Source organism: Pleuronectes platessa, chromosome 22 (genome assembly GCF_947347685.1).
Source record: "Pleuronectes platessa chromosome 22, fPlePla1.1, whole genome shotgun sequence".
NCBI lineage: Eukaryota > Metazoa > Chordata > Actinopteri > Pleuronectiformes > Pleuronectidae > Pleuronectes > Pleuronectes platessa.
In genome coordinates, this window is record NC_070647.1 from 6430648 (window position 1) to 6448371 (window position 17724).

Genomic DNA, 17724 nt, shown 5'->3' on the forward strand with positions numbered 1-17724 from the left:
GACGATGTTTAGGGCGGGGGGGGGGATTGGTGGTGGGTGGGTGGGTCCGGGGTGTTTCATGGTTGTAAGTGATGAAAATTGCACAGTGTGTACGAGCACTCATGACTCTCCAGATTCCCAGAAGCTTCAGATGAACTACTGATCAGACGCCTCTTCTTCTTTTAACCCTCACGCGGCCGCGCAGAGGCCAAACTCATTTAAAAGCAGAATCTACTCGGTGTAGACTTTTTATATGGTTTCTAAATGTGTGGGTGTGTGTGAGTTAAATAAATCTAGTTTTCTATGTGGTGTGTGTGCGTGCGTATGTGTGTGTGTGTGTGTGTGTCTGTATTTACAGTACATTATCAGTGAGGCTTTGTTTTTTCTTATTTGGCACTTTACTCTGTGTTCTGTCACATTTTTTAATGTTGATTCTGTCGATTGTGTCTCTTGTTCCTTTCTGTCGTTTTGATTAATAAATGGACAAGTGTGTTAAACAGGAAATCATCTCGGCCCAGCTGTCTTTGTCTCATGCCACGCATTCTTTATTTTTTAACCGGTCAAGTATTCTGAGAATTTCTATTGTTTGACTGGTGATTGTTTACACACAGTTCAGACACATCAGAGGACTTCACTCGGAGGTAAACAGGTGATTTTATTTATTCTGGCTGCTTTGCCCTCGTGTCAGCTTCATGTCAACATGTGCACACTGAAGGATTTGGGCTATTTGCACTTTCTATTCTTATGATAGTTTCTATGCTCAAAGAAAAAAACAATAGCGGAAATTAGCTAATAAAACCAAACCAGAAACAACTCATTAACAAATAAATATAATGGCAATAAGTGCATTACATTTATAAAATAGATGCAGAAGATGTCTTTTATTAAATATTGATAGAGATTGAGACAGTATAATTACTCATAAATAAACATAAATACAAATGTTTTAAATTAATTAGAATAAATGTAACCGCTACAAAAAAGTCGCCTCCTATCCGGTGCTTCCATCTAGTGGCTGGGGTGGAACATTGCACTTGTGTAAAAGTTTTGGCTGTGCAGTAAATGCCAATTCATTAAATTTATTCAATGTCCTTTAATAAATAAATATCAAAAAATACTTTAAAGTAATTGATCAATTAATAAATACTCTCCTGTGATTATGTTGTGGTTATATAACTGTATTACTTTGCCTTTGTATTAAATTAAAAAAAGTTGGTGCAATATATTTCTCCATGCTTTATATTGAAGTTTGTTTTATTGTTTTTAAGGTGTGTGTGTGTGTGTGTGTGTGTGTGTGTGTGTGTGTCCAAGTGATTCAAGGGGATGTGTAATCTGTGAAGTTTTGTATGTTGAGAAGCAGTTGATTGTTGTGATTTGATTGTAGTTTAGCTCCTTAAATGTTGCTGTTACTCTATTTTGACGTATTACTTTAGCCAATCTTTATACAGGAAATGTTTTGATGGTGCTGTTTATTAAACACTAACATTATTACTCAACAAAAGGTCTGGGTGCTTTTAATAGTCCATTTTGCTAAGGAACAGTCCTGACTGGGTTAAATGACCTGGAAATATTCCATATAAATATTCCAGCTGCCGCCTTAATAAGACCTTTTCTCCTAATGATAAGGAAAGGAGCTTCAATGCTTCCTAACGTATCTTCTTAAGCATTGGAAATATCTGACCATCCTCTATGACAGGAAAAGACAAAATGCAGACCCATAATTCATTGAGGCACAACCTTGTCGTTGCACCTGGCAACCCACATAAATATAGAATACAGCTGTTTTATCCTCCTGACACGATCCAGAGTTCTCACATGATCGTCTGATTTCTTCTCTGTCACATCTGTCCAGTCAGGAGGCACAACAAATAACAAGTTATTGTTCACATAATCATCATCAGAAGTAAACACAAATATGAAAGTTATTTCAATCCCCTGGAATGGACACAATTCTTTTACTGTGACACATTCCAGTTAGGTCCAAGGAATAGTGGTTAGGAAAGGAGGTTATTTAGACTTTCTCTATTTATTAATTAGTTTGTTACCTTTGTTTTAAGAACAAGTTCGATATTAGTTTAGTTGTTTTTTTATTGGATTGTTTTCTTGCTTTCTTTCAGTCTGTGCTGTAGGTTCACTGTTTAAAATTAGGTCTATGATAACAAATCATTTTATATGGTCCCTTGTTAAAGACTTGAAAAACTTGAAATGAATATTCATCCTGCATTGCTGTCCATGCTTTTCTCCTAAATGAATGTCGACCCTATTGTTATCGTCCCGATTCAATGAATACACTGCTGCTTGTAGTTGTGTCTCGTTCTCTCTCTCTCTCTCTCTCCCTATGTGTGTTTGGCAGCAGAGCAGCAGCTGAAAACCATGAGGAGACATGATGAGAGAGGCGGAGACCAGAGCAGTGAAAAGGCCTCAACTGGCCCACAGTGTGGGACTCCGTCTCACTGGGAGCCACTGGCCCAGTCCTGTCCTCAGATCAGTTCCCTTGTCTCTCATCATGTGCTCAGAGATTTGGGTTGTGATGGTTTAGTTTGATGTTTTACTGTGGGCTGGGTTGTCCTGTTGACGTAGCTTGACAGTTTGGATGTTTTTCTCACTGTGTTCAGTATTTTCTTCTTCTGTTCTTGACTGAGATCTCCAACTCGTTTAGTTTCTTGATTTACTTTTGCTAAATGGTTTGTTTGTCAGCTTAGCCACTAACTGGAGTCCGAGACAATTACAACAGAAGAGATAAAAAGACAGAATAATTATCTTCTGGAGTCCAGATACATTTGACAGGTATTCCACTGGATGTGTAAATAGGAAACAGCTCTACTATTCATATTAAGGTGTATATGTATGTATATATATATTTATTAATACAGTGTGAAGGAATATACACTGCTCAAACAAATGAAGGGAACAGTTAATGGTCCCAGTATAACACTAGGTCAGTTAAACTTCAGGGATCAATGTCCATTTAGGAAGGAAAGTGATAGAGAATAAATGTCACCTGCTTTGGTGCAAATGAAAGTGACTTCAGGTGCAGTGGAGGCAAAAGCAGGACCCCCCCCCCCCCCCCCCCCACACACACACACACACAAGGAGAACGGTTTCACATGTGGTGTCCACACACAGCTGCTCTCTCTCTACCCTCCCTGACTGACTCCTCTCCAGTTCTGTGTTCTGCTCGTGTCCTTGTCCCTACTGGTAGCATCACATTTCAATTTCACATGCATCTTTTAGAGTTCTATTGTGTATTTGTTTATTCCCTTTTTGCAAGTGTAACACAGTTAATGTCCTCATAGTGGGACTAATTATCTATACACAAACACAGAGGAAAGACCAACAGACATGTTTATACCTGTAGGCATTTATTAAATATCAAAACATGTTAAATTACAAATCACAGTTGACCTCACTGTTCAACACATTCTGTGTGTTTGTTTGTTTTCTTTTAAAAAGTCAAGAGACCAGACCGCTCAGCTCAGTCGCTGAATAAAATACTGACGGACCCGAACGTGCTGAAGGTTCGAAGGTCGAAGGTTCTGGTCGCCGCCCCTCAGTGCATCGTGGTCTAAAAGCCGAGTGTGAAACCCTGAGAGAAGTCACGGCACATTCACAGATCAACAGTCAGTCAGTGCTGTTACCACCAAGGTACAATTCAACATTACAATCGCATGTGCCAAGTACCAGAGGACTCAAGAGTCCAATCACAAACACAGGAGAAGCATCAGTTCTGACAAAGTGGTTTGTGTAAATGATCAAATATAAACTGTATTTAATAACTTGTCCCCCACATGACCTCGTGTCCTGCTGACAGATCACATGGCACGTACACAGTTTAGTCCAACACATGAAATCATCATGTAAACTCTATCCTTTAAATTTCAGCTTTAACATCGGGCCCACTGTGTGTTTCTTGATATCAAAGTGTGAAAAGTGGTTTAAAGCCAAACTACGCAAACATGACAAGTCCAAAACAAAAAAAACAACGTAGGTGGTATTAATGCGACTCTCTGAAGATACAATGCCTCTCGACTTAAATCATTAGTGACTTTCAGTGCAAACAGTTGAATGATTAGAAGCGACAGACGACACGAAGCATCCACAGCGACATTTGTGTTATTAAACAAAACAACTTTTTATATTCTTCTCGTTCGGGCATAAAATGTCTTTGAAGTGTTTCATAAAACTGGCAGTGGCTTGTCTCAGACTTCGTTTTAAAAATTAGAATCGACCTGAAGAACGTCAGTGATATGATCCCCTCTCTGTGTCAGCTGGTGTGGGGTCAGATCCCCACACCAGTGACAGGGGAACAACACCAGCACCTCACTGGCGTCCGTGTGGCGGTCTGAGCCTCTGCTGGTCAACAACACATCCCAGTAGAATGTGTACTCGGAAACCTGGCTTCACCCAGTAGACGTCCGTGGCGTTGAGGGTTCACAGGAGTAGAGGCGTGTGCTCTCCGGCCGGCTCCATGCGCTTGGTGAGCTGCCGTGCTCGGGCCAGCAGGCGGTTGGGCAGCGGGGCGAAGTGGTGGCTCGGGTCGAGCACGTTGGTCCGGCGGCGCTCCCGCTCCTGCAGCCACATGAGGTACGGGCTGGGCGGGAAGAACGGCCGCGAGCGCTCCCGGTAGAGCTGCAGGACGACGCCGCTGACGCCGAGCACCACCCACACGGTGATCATGATGTAGTCTGGTCGATGGGAGAAAAACACACACAAGTAAAAAAAAACGGTACAAATTATTGTGAAACCAATAATGTTTGTATTACGAGGTTTAAAACCCTTCGTTTGGTTCTGGTCGTGAACTCACCGATGGTTTGGAACGGCACGTCGGTGAACATGGCGCTGAAGTTGTTGTTTTGCAGGCGCTTGAGGATGTTCAGTGTGATGTAGGAGAGGCTGGTGTACATGTAGGCGTTCACGGCCAGAATCACAGCGTAAGCCCCGACGACGCCACAGGTGATGATGTTACCCTGAAAGGATTTTCATTGTTAAGCATCACGGCCGAAACACAAACAATTTATGGGAAAATATTTACAAATCAGAAAAATAGCTTTAGATTTGTTTGGATGAGTTTTCTATCCACATCTGCAATTCTACTTTTCACAATAATTCACAAATGGAAACTGAGGACAAAGAAGGGAGCACCGCTACTAAATAATTAAGCAAATTTGAGCTTTTTAAAAGAATAGTTCTAACATATGGAGAAATTTGCTGGTTCGCCTTCTTGCTGAAATTTCCCCTCATGTCTCATTTTGGGATCAGAGCGATGGAGCCTGGCGCTTACGTGCTGTGACTATTTCTTGTCGCATGCTGGAGTCTTCTTAATGAATGCAATGTAATTTGCCATGTGATGCATAAAATCCAATAAGATATGTGAAAACAGAAATATGCTAATTGCCAACTGCCAACTGCCAGGGCCCCGCCCCCTCTGATTTTCAGCCGGGTCACTGGGACGAACAAAAGTATGTGCTGCCTTATGAGTCATCAGTAAAAGCTTTAAATCTAATCCAAAACACACTGGGAGTCAGTGTTAAGACTGGGATTGAGTCACAAATGCTACTGCAATAAACCAGATGTGATGAAGGCATGTAAAATAGTCCCTGTGTCTTTAAAAGTTAAAAACGATTGTAGTTTTTGAAAATATTTCTGAGTTCTTAGCTCAAAACCTAAATTGCTATAAAACCAGACGCCCACACAGAAACTTTCTATATTATTTCGTTTGTTGGTGATCACAGTGTCATTCTTCTTACTGCCACTAGATGGCGCCGAAGTAATCTCATGAAATCCTTCGAATGCTGTGGTGAGTGGTTTCAAATGATGATGAGTTACCTCTCTGGGCCATCGCACAAAGAAGAGTGGAACGATGACCAGGAAGCAGCAGAAGGTCACCCAGAAAACCACATCCGAGTTCCTGAACACGTCGATGTCACCTGGAGAAACATCACAACACACAGGATGTACAATTATAAAAAAAAAAAATAATCACACAGCTCGGCCCTGTGGATCTGTTTGAGGGGAGCACACGGCACTTTGTTCCTACCCAGAGGAGTGAAGAGGACAGTGGAGGCGATGAGGAAGCCGAGCATCAGGCCGACCACGACGACGCAGATCATGACGGAGCCGAAACGCCACCAGCTCATCACCAGGAGGACCCCCCCCACCACGCCGATCACTGCTGACAGGGCCAGACGGACTGTGGAGGGACGAAAGCAGACAATACTCAAGAAGAGGGCTTTGATTTCGGGGTGAAATGTGCTAGTGCAGTGCAGCAACTGTGTGTTGTTTGATTCTACTGTAGGGGGCACCAAAGTCCCATTATGACTTTAATCTAGTGGAGAGACAGAAGTTGGAAAAACTCACGGTCATAGGTGAGGTCTGTCGTCCTGGTGATCAGCACGAAGAAGAAAAAGGCTGAGAAGCTGAACCCCATACAAAACAACTCTGCATGACAGAGAGGAAGAGGAGAAAAGAGGAAGTAGAGGAATGTTAAGATATGACAGGATTAAGACTTTCTGCTGCAGGAGCTGGATGAGACCACATGGTCCGGAATAAAAGAGTGAGACACGCTGCATCACGGCCCCTCGCTCTGGCTGCCTCACAGTCACGGGTTCGGGTTTGGAACAAATACATTTCATCATCTCATGCGGGAGAGATCACATGAGAGGCAGCCTACTGCTCCAGCCCCACAAGCCGAGTTTCTGAGGAAAACAATCATTCTTAAATGCATTAAAACAAAGAAACACAAATGGGATTAAATGAAAGGGATCCACAAGCTGTTTGTTAAACTGAATCTGCAGCACATCAGAGCGTGGCTTCTGTTTGATGCATGAGGAAGTTAGGACACAAGCAAGGACCTGACCCCACTGATGCAATCTGTTGGTCCTGAAGCGAACTGTGACTCAACTTAATTTGGTTTAGAGGAAATTTAACAGTTTCCCATTCTTTGACTTTGAAGTTAAACTCATAATGGAGTTGGTGGACCTTAAATAATGATCAAATATATACAATCAAAGACTGTTCTCTATAGTTTCCCCTGCTGCCAGATCCTGTTAACATAATAGAACCAAAACACTTAGGCTGCTTCAAGACATGAACTGAACGGTCGACATTTTCCTGAGCTGAATGTGAGAACAGAAAAGTCTGAGTCAGTAGCTCCAGACATTTTATGGAACTCTGTCTGAGCTCATGAATACGGCAGGAAAATGTCCGGAAATTAATCTGAAGGGGAACGAGGATGTTTCCACCTAGTGACAGATGTGAAACTGGAAGGATACAAATATCTCGGGATGAAAGGAAAGGACGAAGATGAAGATGAAGATGGCAATTTGGAAAGGAAATGAGAGTTGAGAGCTTTTGACGATAAGGGCTGACGCTGGTGTCAATGTGCTTCAAACTAAAACGCTTCTGACCCGGACATACTTCCGCTGCGTCCAGACCCAATTTCTCCTCACACAATCATATTTGGAAACGGCTTTAGAAGAAACCCACCACAAACAAGCTAATAATAAAACAAACATAATGATATCAGGATAATAATAATCACATGAAGATCATCAGATTTCTCACCGCATTTGAAGAAGCGATGACCAAAGAAGCAGACAAACAGGCCCGCCAAGCCTGTGATGGTGAAAAACACTTTGGTGGATATTTTTCCTGAAAACAAATATAAAACAATAATCTGAATTAAAACCTACATCCAAAACAGCTTACATCTTGAGCAGGCTTCCTGCCGTTAATGACAGAATTTGTCAATTAAACCGATCAGTAAAACACACAGTTTGCAATATCACAAGATTTTGTATCCTTAAATATGTTATACTTTTTTATCGATTAATTCATTTACTTATTACGGGGTTTTTACAATCTTGTTTTTATTGCTGAATGAATATGACAAATACAAGATTAAGTGATGCAATAATGAAACGGCACATTTAATTCTATGGGGATCCCACAGGGACTTACCCAGAGTTTCACAGCCGTCCAGGGTGGAAGCGAAGCTGCAGGCGTAGGTGTGGACGGGGACGTAGGAGGCCGAGGTGTTCAACAGAGGGTCTCTGACGACCACCGAGTAGATGACTCCCTGGCCGGGGATGGAGTTGAACACTGCCATGCTCATGTCTGTAGATAACAACGTCAGGACCTGCGGGGAGACGGCGCGGTGAAGCATCAGCGCTCGGTTCTTCTCTGCAGTTTGTTTTTAATCATCCTGTTTACGGTGCTTACCCGCTTGCCGTTCTCCATCATGCCCTGGGTGTCAGCCATGGCCTGGATGCCCCTGAACAGGCTGCTCTCTAACAGGTCGTTCTCAGGCAGGAAGTACTGGTAGATGTCGTACTGCAGCCGCCAGCGCGTGGCGGGTTCCGTGGATTCGTCGCAGGGTGGAGGAGTGTCACCTCTGACAGAGAGCGGACACAGGGAGGACAAAATCAAATCAAGTTTAATGTCAGGTCCTTTTTCTCGTGTGAGCTCCGGAGAGTGAGAGGATCCACTGTCCCGCTCGTGTGGACGCGACCCGGTGAACAGGGAGGGTTTACAAACTCCTGTGAGTCGACAATGGAGTTCACCGCAGGCCAGAGATTGACCAGCTTTGGTAAACAAGAGTCTCTGTTAAACCTAATGAGATAAGTGTGTTTGAATGTCATCTAATGGGAGAGAGAGAGAGAGAGAGAGAGAGAGACAAAGAGAGCCTGAGAACCAGCAGAGGAGAGGAAGAGCGAGAGAGAGGACGAGTGGGGGGGACATCGAAACCGAACCTTAACATCATTTGGTCCGTTTGTGATGTCATTCTCTGTAATGTGGTGGTTTGTTGGCGCATGTTTGAATCCTGCACTTGACAGTCAGGGTGCAACAAATACACCACACACACACACACACCTATGTACTGTACGTATCTAGAGGCAGAGAAGTGGAAACTTGCTCTGAGGCGTTTGACCTCTTCCCGCCTGATGTGTCACTCTGTGTATTAGTCAGACTCAGCGTGTCTCCTGTCCTGGGTGTTTTCATAATGATACATAGTTTGGAGACCAGATATGTTAGTCGGGGGGATTCTCTTATTGAAAGATTGCGGAGTGTATGAGCCAATGAAACTATTCAGTCGTGTACTACGAAGTCACAAACAACTGCAAGACTCCTGTCCCACAAGACAGTAATAAACTTTGAAGAATAATCAGTCAGGTTTGTACAGTTTGGACAGTTATATGACGGGGCAACGTTTGTATGAATAGCGACCAAATCAGAAGTAATGAGTGTAAAATCTTGTGTCTGTCGGCTCAGAGAGCAGAATTAGCTGCAGTGATTTGGTCACAGCCACAGATTTTATGAGGGCGGAGGATTTTATGACCCTGAAACTGCAGGAATTATTAACTCCGCGTTTCACGAGTTTTCAATAAATATATCGCTATGGCTTAAAATCAGGAGGACTCATCACCTGATACTAAAACATTAATGCCGTGAGCCATGTCAAACGAGTCGACTTTCACACTCGGCGTGCAACGTGAAGTGAGCGGCAATCGAAGACAGTTAACAAAGACCCTAGTATTTGTCCAAACAGCTTTTGGTAATGAGCTGAAAACTGAATCGGCCACATTGCACGCATCGTGTTTTGGATTTCTAAAAAAGGCCACAAAAATAAGTGTCCCACTGATTGGACAGCTGATAATCCCCACCCCCACCCCAGCATCCACAAAGACATCACCTCTAAGGACACTGCGCTGAAGAGCTGAGAGGGACAATTCAAATAAAACTAGACGAGTCTGTACAGCTTCACACTGGCAGGTAATGATAAACAGGAAATTACTGAACAAGTGATGGGGTCCTCCGGTTACTTGGCCCGAAGACACGGGTGTTCTTGCAAAACAAAGCTAGTGTATCTGGCCACAATAAAGGAGGCGGAGGCGGAGGTGGCGAGCGTGTGCATGTGTGACAGAGCGCTCTCGCCTCAAATGAACAGCCTGGCAGTTTAACAACAGGTCGTGTCTGACGTGATGTGTGGGTGCAGAGGTTTCATTGCCCCCGGCTGAACGGGCTGCACAGGAAGTGGAGCGTTACCTCTCATATCCTAGGTTTGCTGGTGCAAAGCGGATCGTGGTCTCGTAGAGGTTGTAGTGAACGTAGACATTCGGGTCGATGTCCAGGTTGAACTCGATGTTACAAGCTCCAGGGACTGGGTCTAAAGCAGGGGACATGATGATCAATCAAGATTTCATGAGGCATGTAGGGACAAGACAAAAACAAAACACCGAAGGCTGAGTAGCATGATTGTTTGAGACATGTGAGCAGCCGTGCACAATTTAGGGCTTGTGTTTATAGAGATGTTCAATCCAGATACCAGCACCAGAAATGCCTTGAATACTGGAAAATGCAGGTCAGGCGTTTGTGAGTCTACGTACTGAAAACTATCTGATATCAGATCTTTAAAGTATATTAGTTTCACCAAGATAAAACTGCAGTTTTCTTCCACAGGATATAATGTAATCTTCAATGCTCCAAACCAGCGGTTGGACTGTAATGCCATTGGCAAGTACTGTTCTTTAGAGGAGAAATTTCCGGTAGTTAAGTGTTTACATTAATAAGGACACCAACATTCCAAGACGAACCCGATTAAGACCATAATGGGAATAAGACGCTGCCATGTAAACATCATTTTCTGATTACATTAACCTGAATAAGGTCATACTGGGACTTAAAGGTTCAGTGTGTCGAATTTAGAGACATCTAGTGGTGCAGTTGCATGTTGCAGCTCAATACCCAATATACCAATAAAGGGTGTTAGGTTTGTCCGTTAGTCAAATTGAAGACGCTTAGGGCTCTGGAACATATAAACAGGAATAGGAATGGAATTTTCCATTAACAGTGCATGTAAACGTCATTATAAAAAAAAAAAATCTGAATAAGGTCTGATTATTGGTGTCCCGGTTTCCTTTAGTGGAAATAATCCGTCAAGAGATACTTCGGTGTTTTGTGTCGCAGAAACAGCTTTCATGAACAGCATGCAACTTCCCTGTTAGGCAATCAGAGCGGGTGAATGGCCTCACACTGAAATCCAGAGACGTGTTTTTAAACCTACCGGCACCGGAGAAGGGGAGGATGACCCCAGTGCCCGCCACCGTGTCACTGTCGAGAGTGGACAGGAACAGGGAGAGGGACGTCACGCCTGGCTCGAGAGTGGACAGGAGCCCAGAGTCCACAGCAGTCACTGAGAGACCCAGGCCCGGCAGCTGAAGACCACACACACACAAACACACATCAGTTTGTCAGCAGATAGACAAATAATATACAAAACATGGCAACATGCTCATAATGACACCGCTCATGTGCTGATGATCACCAGGTTTGATGTTTATTGTGTTTATAGAACAGCTGAGGCTGATGGGAATGCTGGTATTACTGCAGGTCTTTAGCTAGACAACTAGGCAGAGTCACGTTTTCACCAGATCCAGGGCTTGAGGAAAAAGTAAAGAATCTCTTCACATATACAGATTTTCTCCAACATCCCAGCACACCCAGCTCTTGTTCCATGGATTACTGGTTCACTGACCCGCAGAGCACGTCACCTGCTGAGGATTATCATACATTGCAGTCGACCCCCTGAAGACAGAGATATTTCTGAAGAGCTTATATGAAGGAAAAAGCCAATAAAACTGAGGCGAGCGGAGGGTCCACAACATGCTTGTGTGTTTGTAATGTGACCTGAGTCTGTCATTAGAAACTACTTTTAATAAGCAACCTTCAATCTCCTTAAATCCTATTAGTTACTGAACAACTCATGCAATTAATTCAATTCATTCTTTTCATTGGCAGCACACCGGACATTTTCAGATCCACAGGTTCAGCCAAGGCTCAACATAAAAGAGTCTGGTAATATTTTTTTCTTATTGTCATCAAATCTCGTAAATATAACAAAGCCAACAATGAACTGTTCAAACTAACATATAATGATAATAATAATCAGTTCTTTCAAACCCTGATATATCAGTTCTACTTTTTAAACAGTTAAAATCATCATTCATGAGCCACATTATTGCATCAGCTTTCATGTCCATGTGTGACTTGTTCTTTAGGAACCAGTGAGCTAGGGGCTGGGAGCTCCACACAAAGTAGGGAGGTTGTATAGTTTTGAGATGAACCAAAACTTTCTTTTCATCGAAATACGCTGATATGACGATGGAGAAATGGAGTTCAATTGGCAAGTCACACTTCATTCATACCTAGTATTCAACCAAACCTGTTCTTGCTCGCGTTTGTGACAGAACAATGAGTCAATCACTGAAATGTGTCAATCGGTCCACCACATCCTGAACTGCTAAACTCCCAGTGCACATGAACTAGTTGGCTTACTCAAATAGGATGTGTGTTACCAGAGGAAAATACTGTCACAAAATAAAGCCTGACAGATGCTATATCACCACTAGGTCAACAGAGCCTAATGAGGACAGAGTGGGTTGACATTACAGAGGCAGATTTGATTGAATCTTGTCTACTTGCTACAATAGAGCGTCTGTTTTGATATCAACACTTTATTGTGTATTTTCGTTTCCAAGTTAATACTTCTGTAAAAACTGCAGATACTTCCCTAATCTGGCACTTCAGTCCTGTGTACACATTTTATGGTCTGTCGTATACACATTAATATTAAATTACCACATGTACCTTATATTTCAATGTGAGATTATGATGTGTATTTTATATTTATAGTTATTCATTTTTTGTATTCCTTTATTGTATCTTGGAGCATAAAAACAACATACTTATTTAATGTATTATCATTATGACCTGGTAGACGTAGATGACAAGGGTTTAAACACTTAAAAATACCCATGCCCATAGAATAAGTTTAAATTCAATAACTATTAGCTTATATTCATTACAAAATACATCATAAAACATGTTTTTGAACTTTTTTAATTGATGTGAACACCAAGCATCAGCTGCCACATTTGTACAGGACTTTAGAATCCATCGTGTGCGCTGCGCTTCAATACAAGGGGGTTTATAAACACGTCGACTTTCCACTTAGATCAGGTAACAGCAGACGGCAGGAAGTCATTCTCAGGGGACATTTCTAGTCGCACTATAACTATGACTCTCAGCCCTCATACAATTCGGTTGCATTCCACTAGTCTTATTCCGTGAGCAGAGACGCTCGACTCGCTGTGGTCTCCACTGAATTCATTGAATACGCCATCGAGCTGCAGCAACTTCACACCCTCACTAATCACACACACGTAATAGTGGTTCACAGTTTGGATCACACATTAGTCACCGACAGGAAACAGGTACAGCAGCGATGCCACAGCACTTGTCGTAGCTTTCTGATTTACATTCTTCACACACTGTTGTTTATCTGGTAGAGTAAAACCCTACGGTGCACACAAATAAAAGAGTTGTACTGAAACAACGCTCTCTGGTTGGTTGAAAAAAGCAGAAGAGGAAATGTAAAGTCAGCGCTGGCATCTATAACCACGATGGCTGATAAAATCACTAACAAACATATGAAAAGGACTTGTGGTTGACCGCTTTGAGAGAGTGATGAAAAATAAAAAGGAAATTAGTCAAAGAAAATAAAGAAGATAAAGGAAGCTGCAGTGCTTTGTCTGCATGTTAAAAATAACTTCCTGTCTACTTTGAATTTCCTTTTTGGATTTGGATGTGTTTTGGTGATAGTGATCCGCTCCAGGTCTGAAACTGTGATTCTTTTGCATCAACAGGGTCTTTTTTTTTTTCAGGGAGGGACATTTTCTACCAGAGAGAAAAGTCTTCAATCAAATGAATTTGTTTTCTTTTCTCCTCTTTGCTGCTTTTTCCATCACAAGGGAAAAATAAACTGAATTAGGCAATTTGCCATTCTGGGCTGCGCCAACACAAACGGAGGCCAGAGGTTTTTCCCCCTCAGGGTCGCAGCCCATGACCAGTAGACTGTAGATCAGCTGACTGTCACAGCTCCCAGTGGGTCAGACGACCTGCCTCACAAAGCCTCATTCATTAAACAGAAGAAAGTGCGTGTCCACACACAATGAAGCGTACTTTAAATTTCATACTTTCTTTTCCGATTTTAACTGAAAAACTATACATCATGACATTTCACCGTCCACAAGCCGACTTTACTGCCTCTTCCCCACGTGTTCAGAAGCTTTTCATTTTGAAATGTGGTACTGGGTGCAGTCGATGGCGAGCATGTGTGCGCTTCGAGAGCTTTGGCAGCAGATACACAGACGTGAAGGAAACTGAGCCAGCTCGGCTGATGATATCATCAGACTCATCGCAGTTCAACAGAACTTTATCTGTAAACCTTTCAGTTCTCAGTGGCAATGCATCAGCCCAGACCAACAAACATTAACCTAATCCGAGGAGAAACGTGTCCAATACTCCAAAGTACCTAACTTCATTAGTGACATATTTACTCCGGTGATTTCTGCACATATATAACCAGACTAAATGTGAAACTTGTCCTGGATTATACCAAATATATTCATGGGGCAAAGTAGGAAGTAGGAAATGTGCCTGTATAAAAGATGTACTGAAATATAATTCAACCCTTGTTATGTCTTTGTTTTAATACAGCTATAGTGTTCACGTTAGGGAGAGTTTGGATTTTTTAGTGAGCTTAAAGGGACAGCTTTGAGAAAGGGTAAGGTGAGAAAACGATCAGTTTAATGCTGTGGCAGTTATACTTTCTCACCCTGGCGTAGGAGAGGGTGACGTTCCGGTGCTGCGTGTGAAACTGCAGAGTGATGAACGCGACCTCGGGGGGGATCCGGGATACCACGGCCTGCACCGTCTCGTTCTGGGAGACGCTCACGTTCTGGAACGTTCCCGGCAGGAAAATCACACGATCTGTGGCAAAGAGAGGGGGAAAGGTTCTCACTTAGTTCAGAAGCTTGATTGCAACATCTACACCATCATTATCATGTACCCTCCGCCCGACATACTCTATGCACTGCTTGTTAATTAAACACAATAATTACACGAAAATCTGTCCATGTGTATTTGTAACCAGACACAAAAAATACACTATTTCCTACTAAACACACGAAACAAAATGTTATCCTAAAATAGGTCGGTGCTAGAAAACCATTCAGATAAGTCGGATCAGCAGATCATCAGTAGTTTGTTGTCTTCAATATCTCGATACAAACTGACCAACCTTTAACCAACATGTCAACTTTTCATTGAAGATGCTTCTAGATAGTTTTATTCTCCTTGACATTTTATTTAAATTAGAACAACGATTTCGACATCCAGTGAAATGATCAGATTCTTTGAAACCACAACCATCAGCTGTTATCTTATGATCTTTGCTCTGGCCATCAACGTTGAAGCCAATCTTCCACTGACCTTCTGCCTAAACTTTTGTATTTCCTCTTGTGTTCTTTTCTATGTCAAATCAAACGGTGAGGATTAATCAACAAACAGATGTATTAACTCTTGCATAACCACTAACTGTCAATCAGTGGAATGTGTGCATAAGCAGTGACATTTGATCAGTTGTGTAACACCATGACCGCTCCAAGTAAACTACAGTTTATCTGTCTGGAAAGCTTGACTAATAAATAAACATGGGATATTTTCCCACACCATTATGCAGCATATTTATCATTTGACCCCCTCAACCCTATCGGGGGCCTATTCTACAGCTCCAGTGGACACTGTAAGACTGAACTCTCACCGCTGTTTATCTTCAGCTGATCGCTCTGATTTATTTTACTGGTTGTTGTCTTTAGTAGCCGTGTGTGTACAGCACATAACTTGCACAACATGACCTCTGGGCACTTTTAAATACCTGTAACCCTTTTATCACATGTCCCACTGCAACGTGAAACAAACTAGCTTTGATCATGTGCATGTTCTTATTGTTTTTAAGACGTGCGTTTGTCTCTCGTGCAAAGAGCGAGAATGTTAAGTATTAGAGCTTAAGCACTGGAACGCATGCAGGAGATTTGGGGCTGGTTACACGTATATCTATGTATTGTATACCTGTGTCACTTTTGAGGTAATTATAGATAAACACTGGCGGAATATTGATTAGATATCAACCACTCAGTGAAGGTGAGGTGGGAGCTCCTCTGTGACCATCACAACAGAAAAGCAGCTAACTCTGACTCTTTGAATGGTTGTGTCGGTGTTTTTAAGAGCTTCTAAACACTCAAATGATTTCTTTAGTCTCAGTTTCAGAGTGTTGTGTTATCATGATGTTCTCTGTGCTATTTCAGAGGCTTCTTACTTCTGGTAAAGAACAACAAGTGGAGTGAAAACATTGAATACATGTGAGGAAATCCCAATAATCTAAACAACTTCCACAACGTTGTTACTTAAGGTGAAGTATTTATCACCTCAGCTGACTGTGGCTGGTTCTCGTTTATCTTTATTACCTTTATTAATCTGGGTCTCAGATATCTGAACTCTGTTTACCTTTTGGTTATCTGGATCTCAGATATCAGGGGCACGGCTTTCACTGTCCCAGTTTTCCTTACTACGCACACTTTCTGTTTACCTTCACGTGATTCAAACTCCTGGTGCTGGACGAACTTTGATTTTTGACTCTCACCACATAAACCACAATAGTTTATGAATACTACCTTTGTTGTCAGGCTGTTGTCAGCTGTTAAATGCATGTGGAGTGCGTTGAGCTCTCTCGGCCACCGTAGGGAATATATGATTTTTGACATACATAAAGCTACACCTAAATACATATGTATATATACATAGTTATAGAAACATACCGACATATATATTCCACAGACTCAGCTAGCTAGCTAGCTTAAAGTGAAATATAAGATTTCGCTAGCTACACAACAATAAGGCTAATGACACTTTGGTGACAGACAGAAAACACTATTTGGAATGTCCAAGAAACTACAACCCTTCCTTTCGTCACACGGTTACCATGAGTTAAGATAAAAAAGAAAAGTGAACGCGTATAAAATCGTTAGCTCTAGCAACTCACTTTCCACTTGAGCTCGAACTTCACGCATCGAGGGCAGAAGAAGAAGAAGAAGAAGAAGAAGCAGCCGCAGCAGCAGCGGCAGCGGAGACCGATCCCAGACAGTCATGATCCGCCGCTTCGTGTCCACAATTCCTTAACCGTGTCCGTCAGTCAGATCGCTGGGGACCCCGCTGTCTCCGGTGTCTGGGTAGAAGTCCCCGCAGAGAGATGAGCGACATGCTGGGCCGGACAGACAGGTCCCGCGGCCACAGGAGCCAGGAGCACATCTCACCACCGACTGCCGCTCTGACTGCTGGACCCGCGAGAATCCCGCCCTCTGTCCCGCGATAACTCCTCCTCCTCCTCCTAACCCTTACCCTAACCCTAAAAAATATGATGACTATATCAAAAGGGTAGTTTACCGAAAATGAAAATCCACTCATTCTCTACTCACCACCATATGGAGGGGTGGGTGAAGAGTCCAGAAACCACTTTTCAGGGGTAAATGTTACTGCAGCCAAATCCAATACAATTGAAGTAACTTGGGAATCCTTCTTCCGACGTAAACAAAACAACAAAACCTTCCTCCATACTGCTCCTGTGGTGTCATCCAAGCAGGCAAGTGCACAGATAGACCCCTAGTGGTGCTCAAGCACTGGCCCTTTTGCCCTGGAACGGAAAGTGCCCTTCTGCTGGAGCCCAATTTTTTCTTTATTCATCAATATTTAAGAATAAAAATGACTCTCTCTGTCACCAATTCCCCCCAAATGTGTTTTGATATCTGACGGGGCATTTATTTGAGTTCTTGTGAGAATTCTGCCCAGACA

At 42.6% G+C, this 17724-nt stretch overlaps 1 protein-coding gene across 1 annotated transcript; it reads right to left on the minus strand.

The window, feature by feature from the left end:
• Positions 1–3324: 3324 nt before the first annotated feature.
• tm7sf3 (transmembrane 7 superfamily member 3) lies at positions 3325–17207 on the minus strand. Its single transcript, XM_053415008.1, has 12 exons — positions 16919–17207; positions 14654–14808; positions 11042–11192; positions 10024–10144; positions 8200–8371; positions 7939–8116; positions 7543–7629; positions 6337–6417; positions 6017–6169; positions 5806–5906; positions 4784–4946; positions 3325–4664 (listed from the first exon to the last, which is right to left on the minus strand). The coding sequence occupies exons 1-12, from the start codon at positions 17022–17024 to the stop codon at positions 4411–4413; spliced, it is 1722 nt and encodes a 573-aa protein (XP_053270983.1). The 5' UTR covers positions 17025–17207; the 3' UTR covers positions 3325–4410.
• Between the last annotated feature and the right edge of the window lie 517 nt (positions 17208–17724).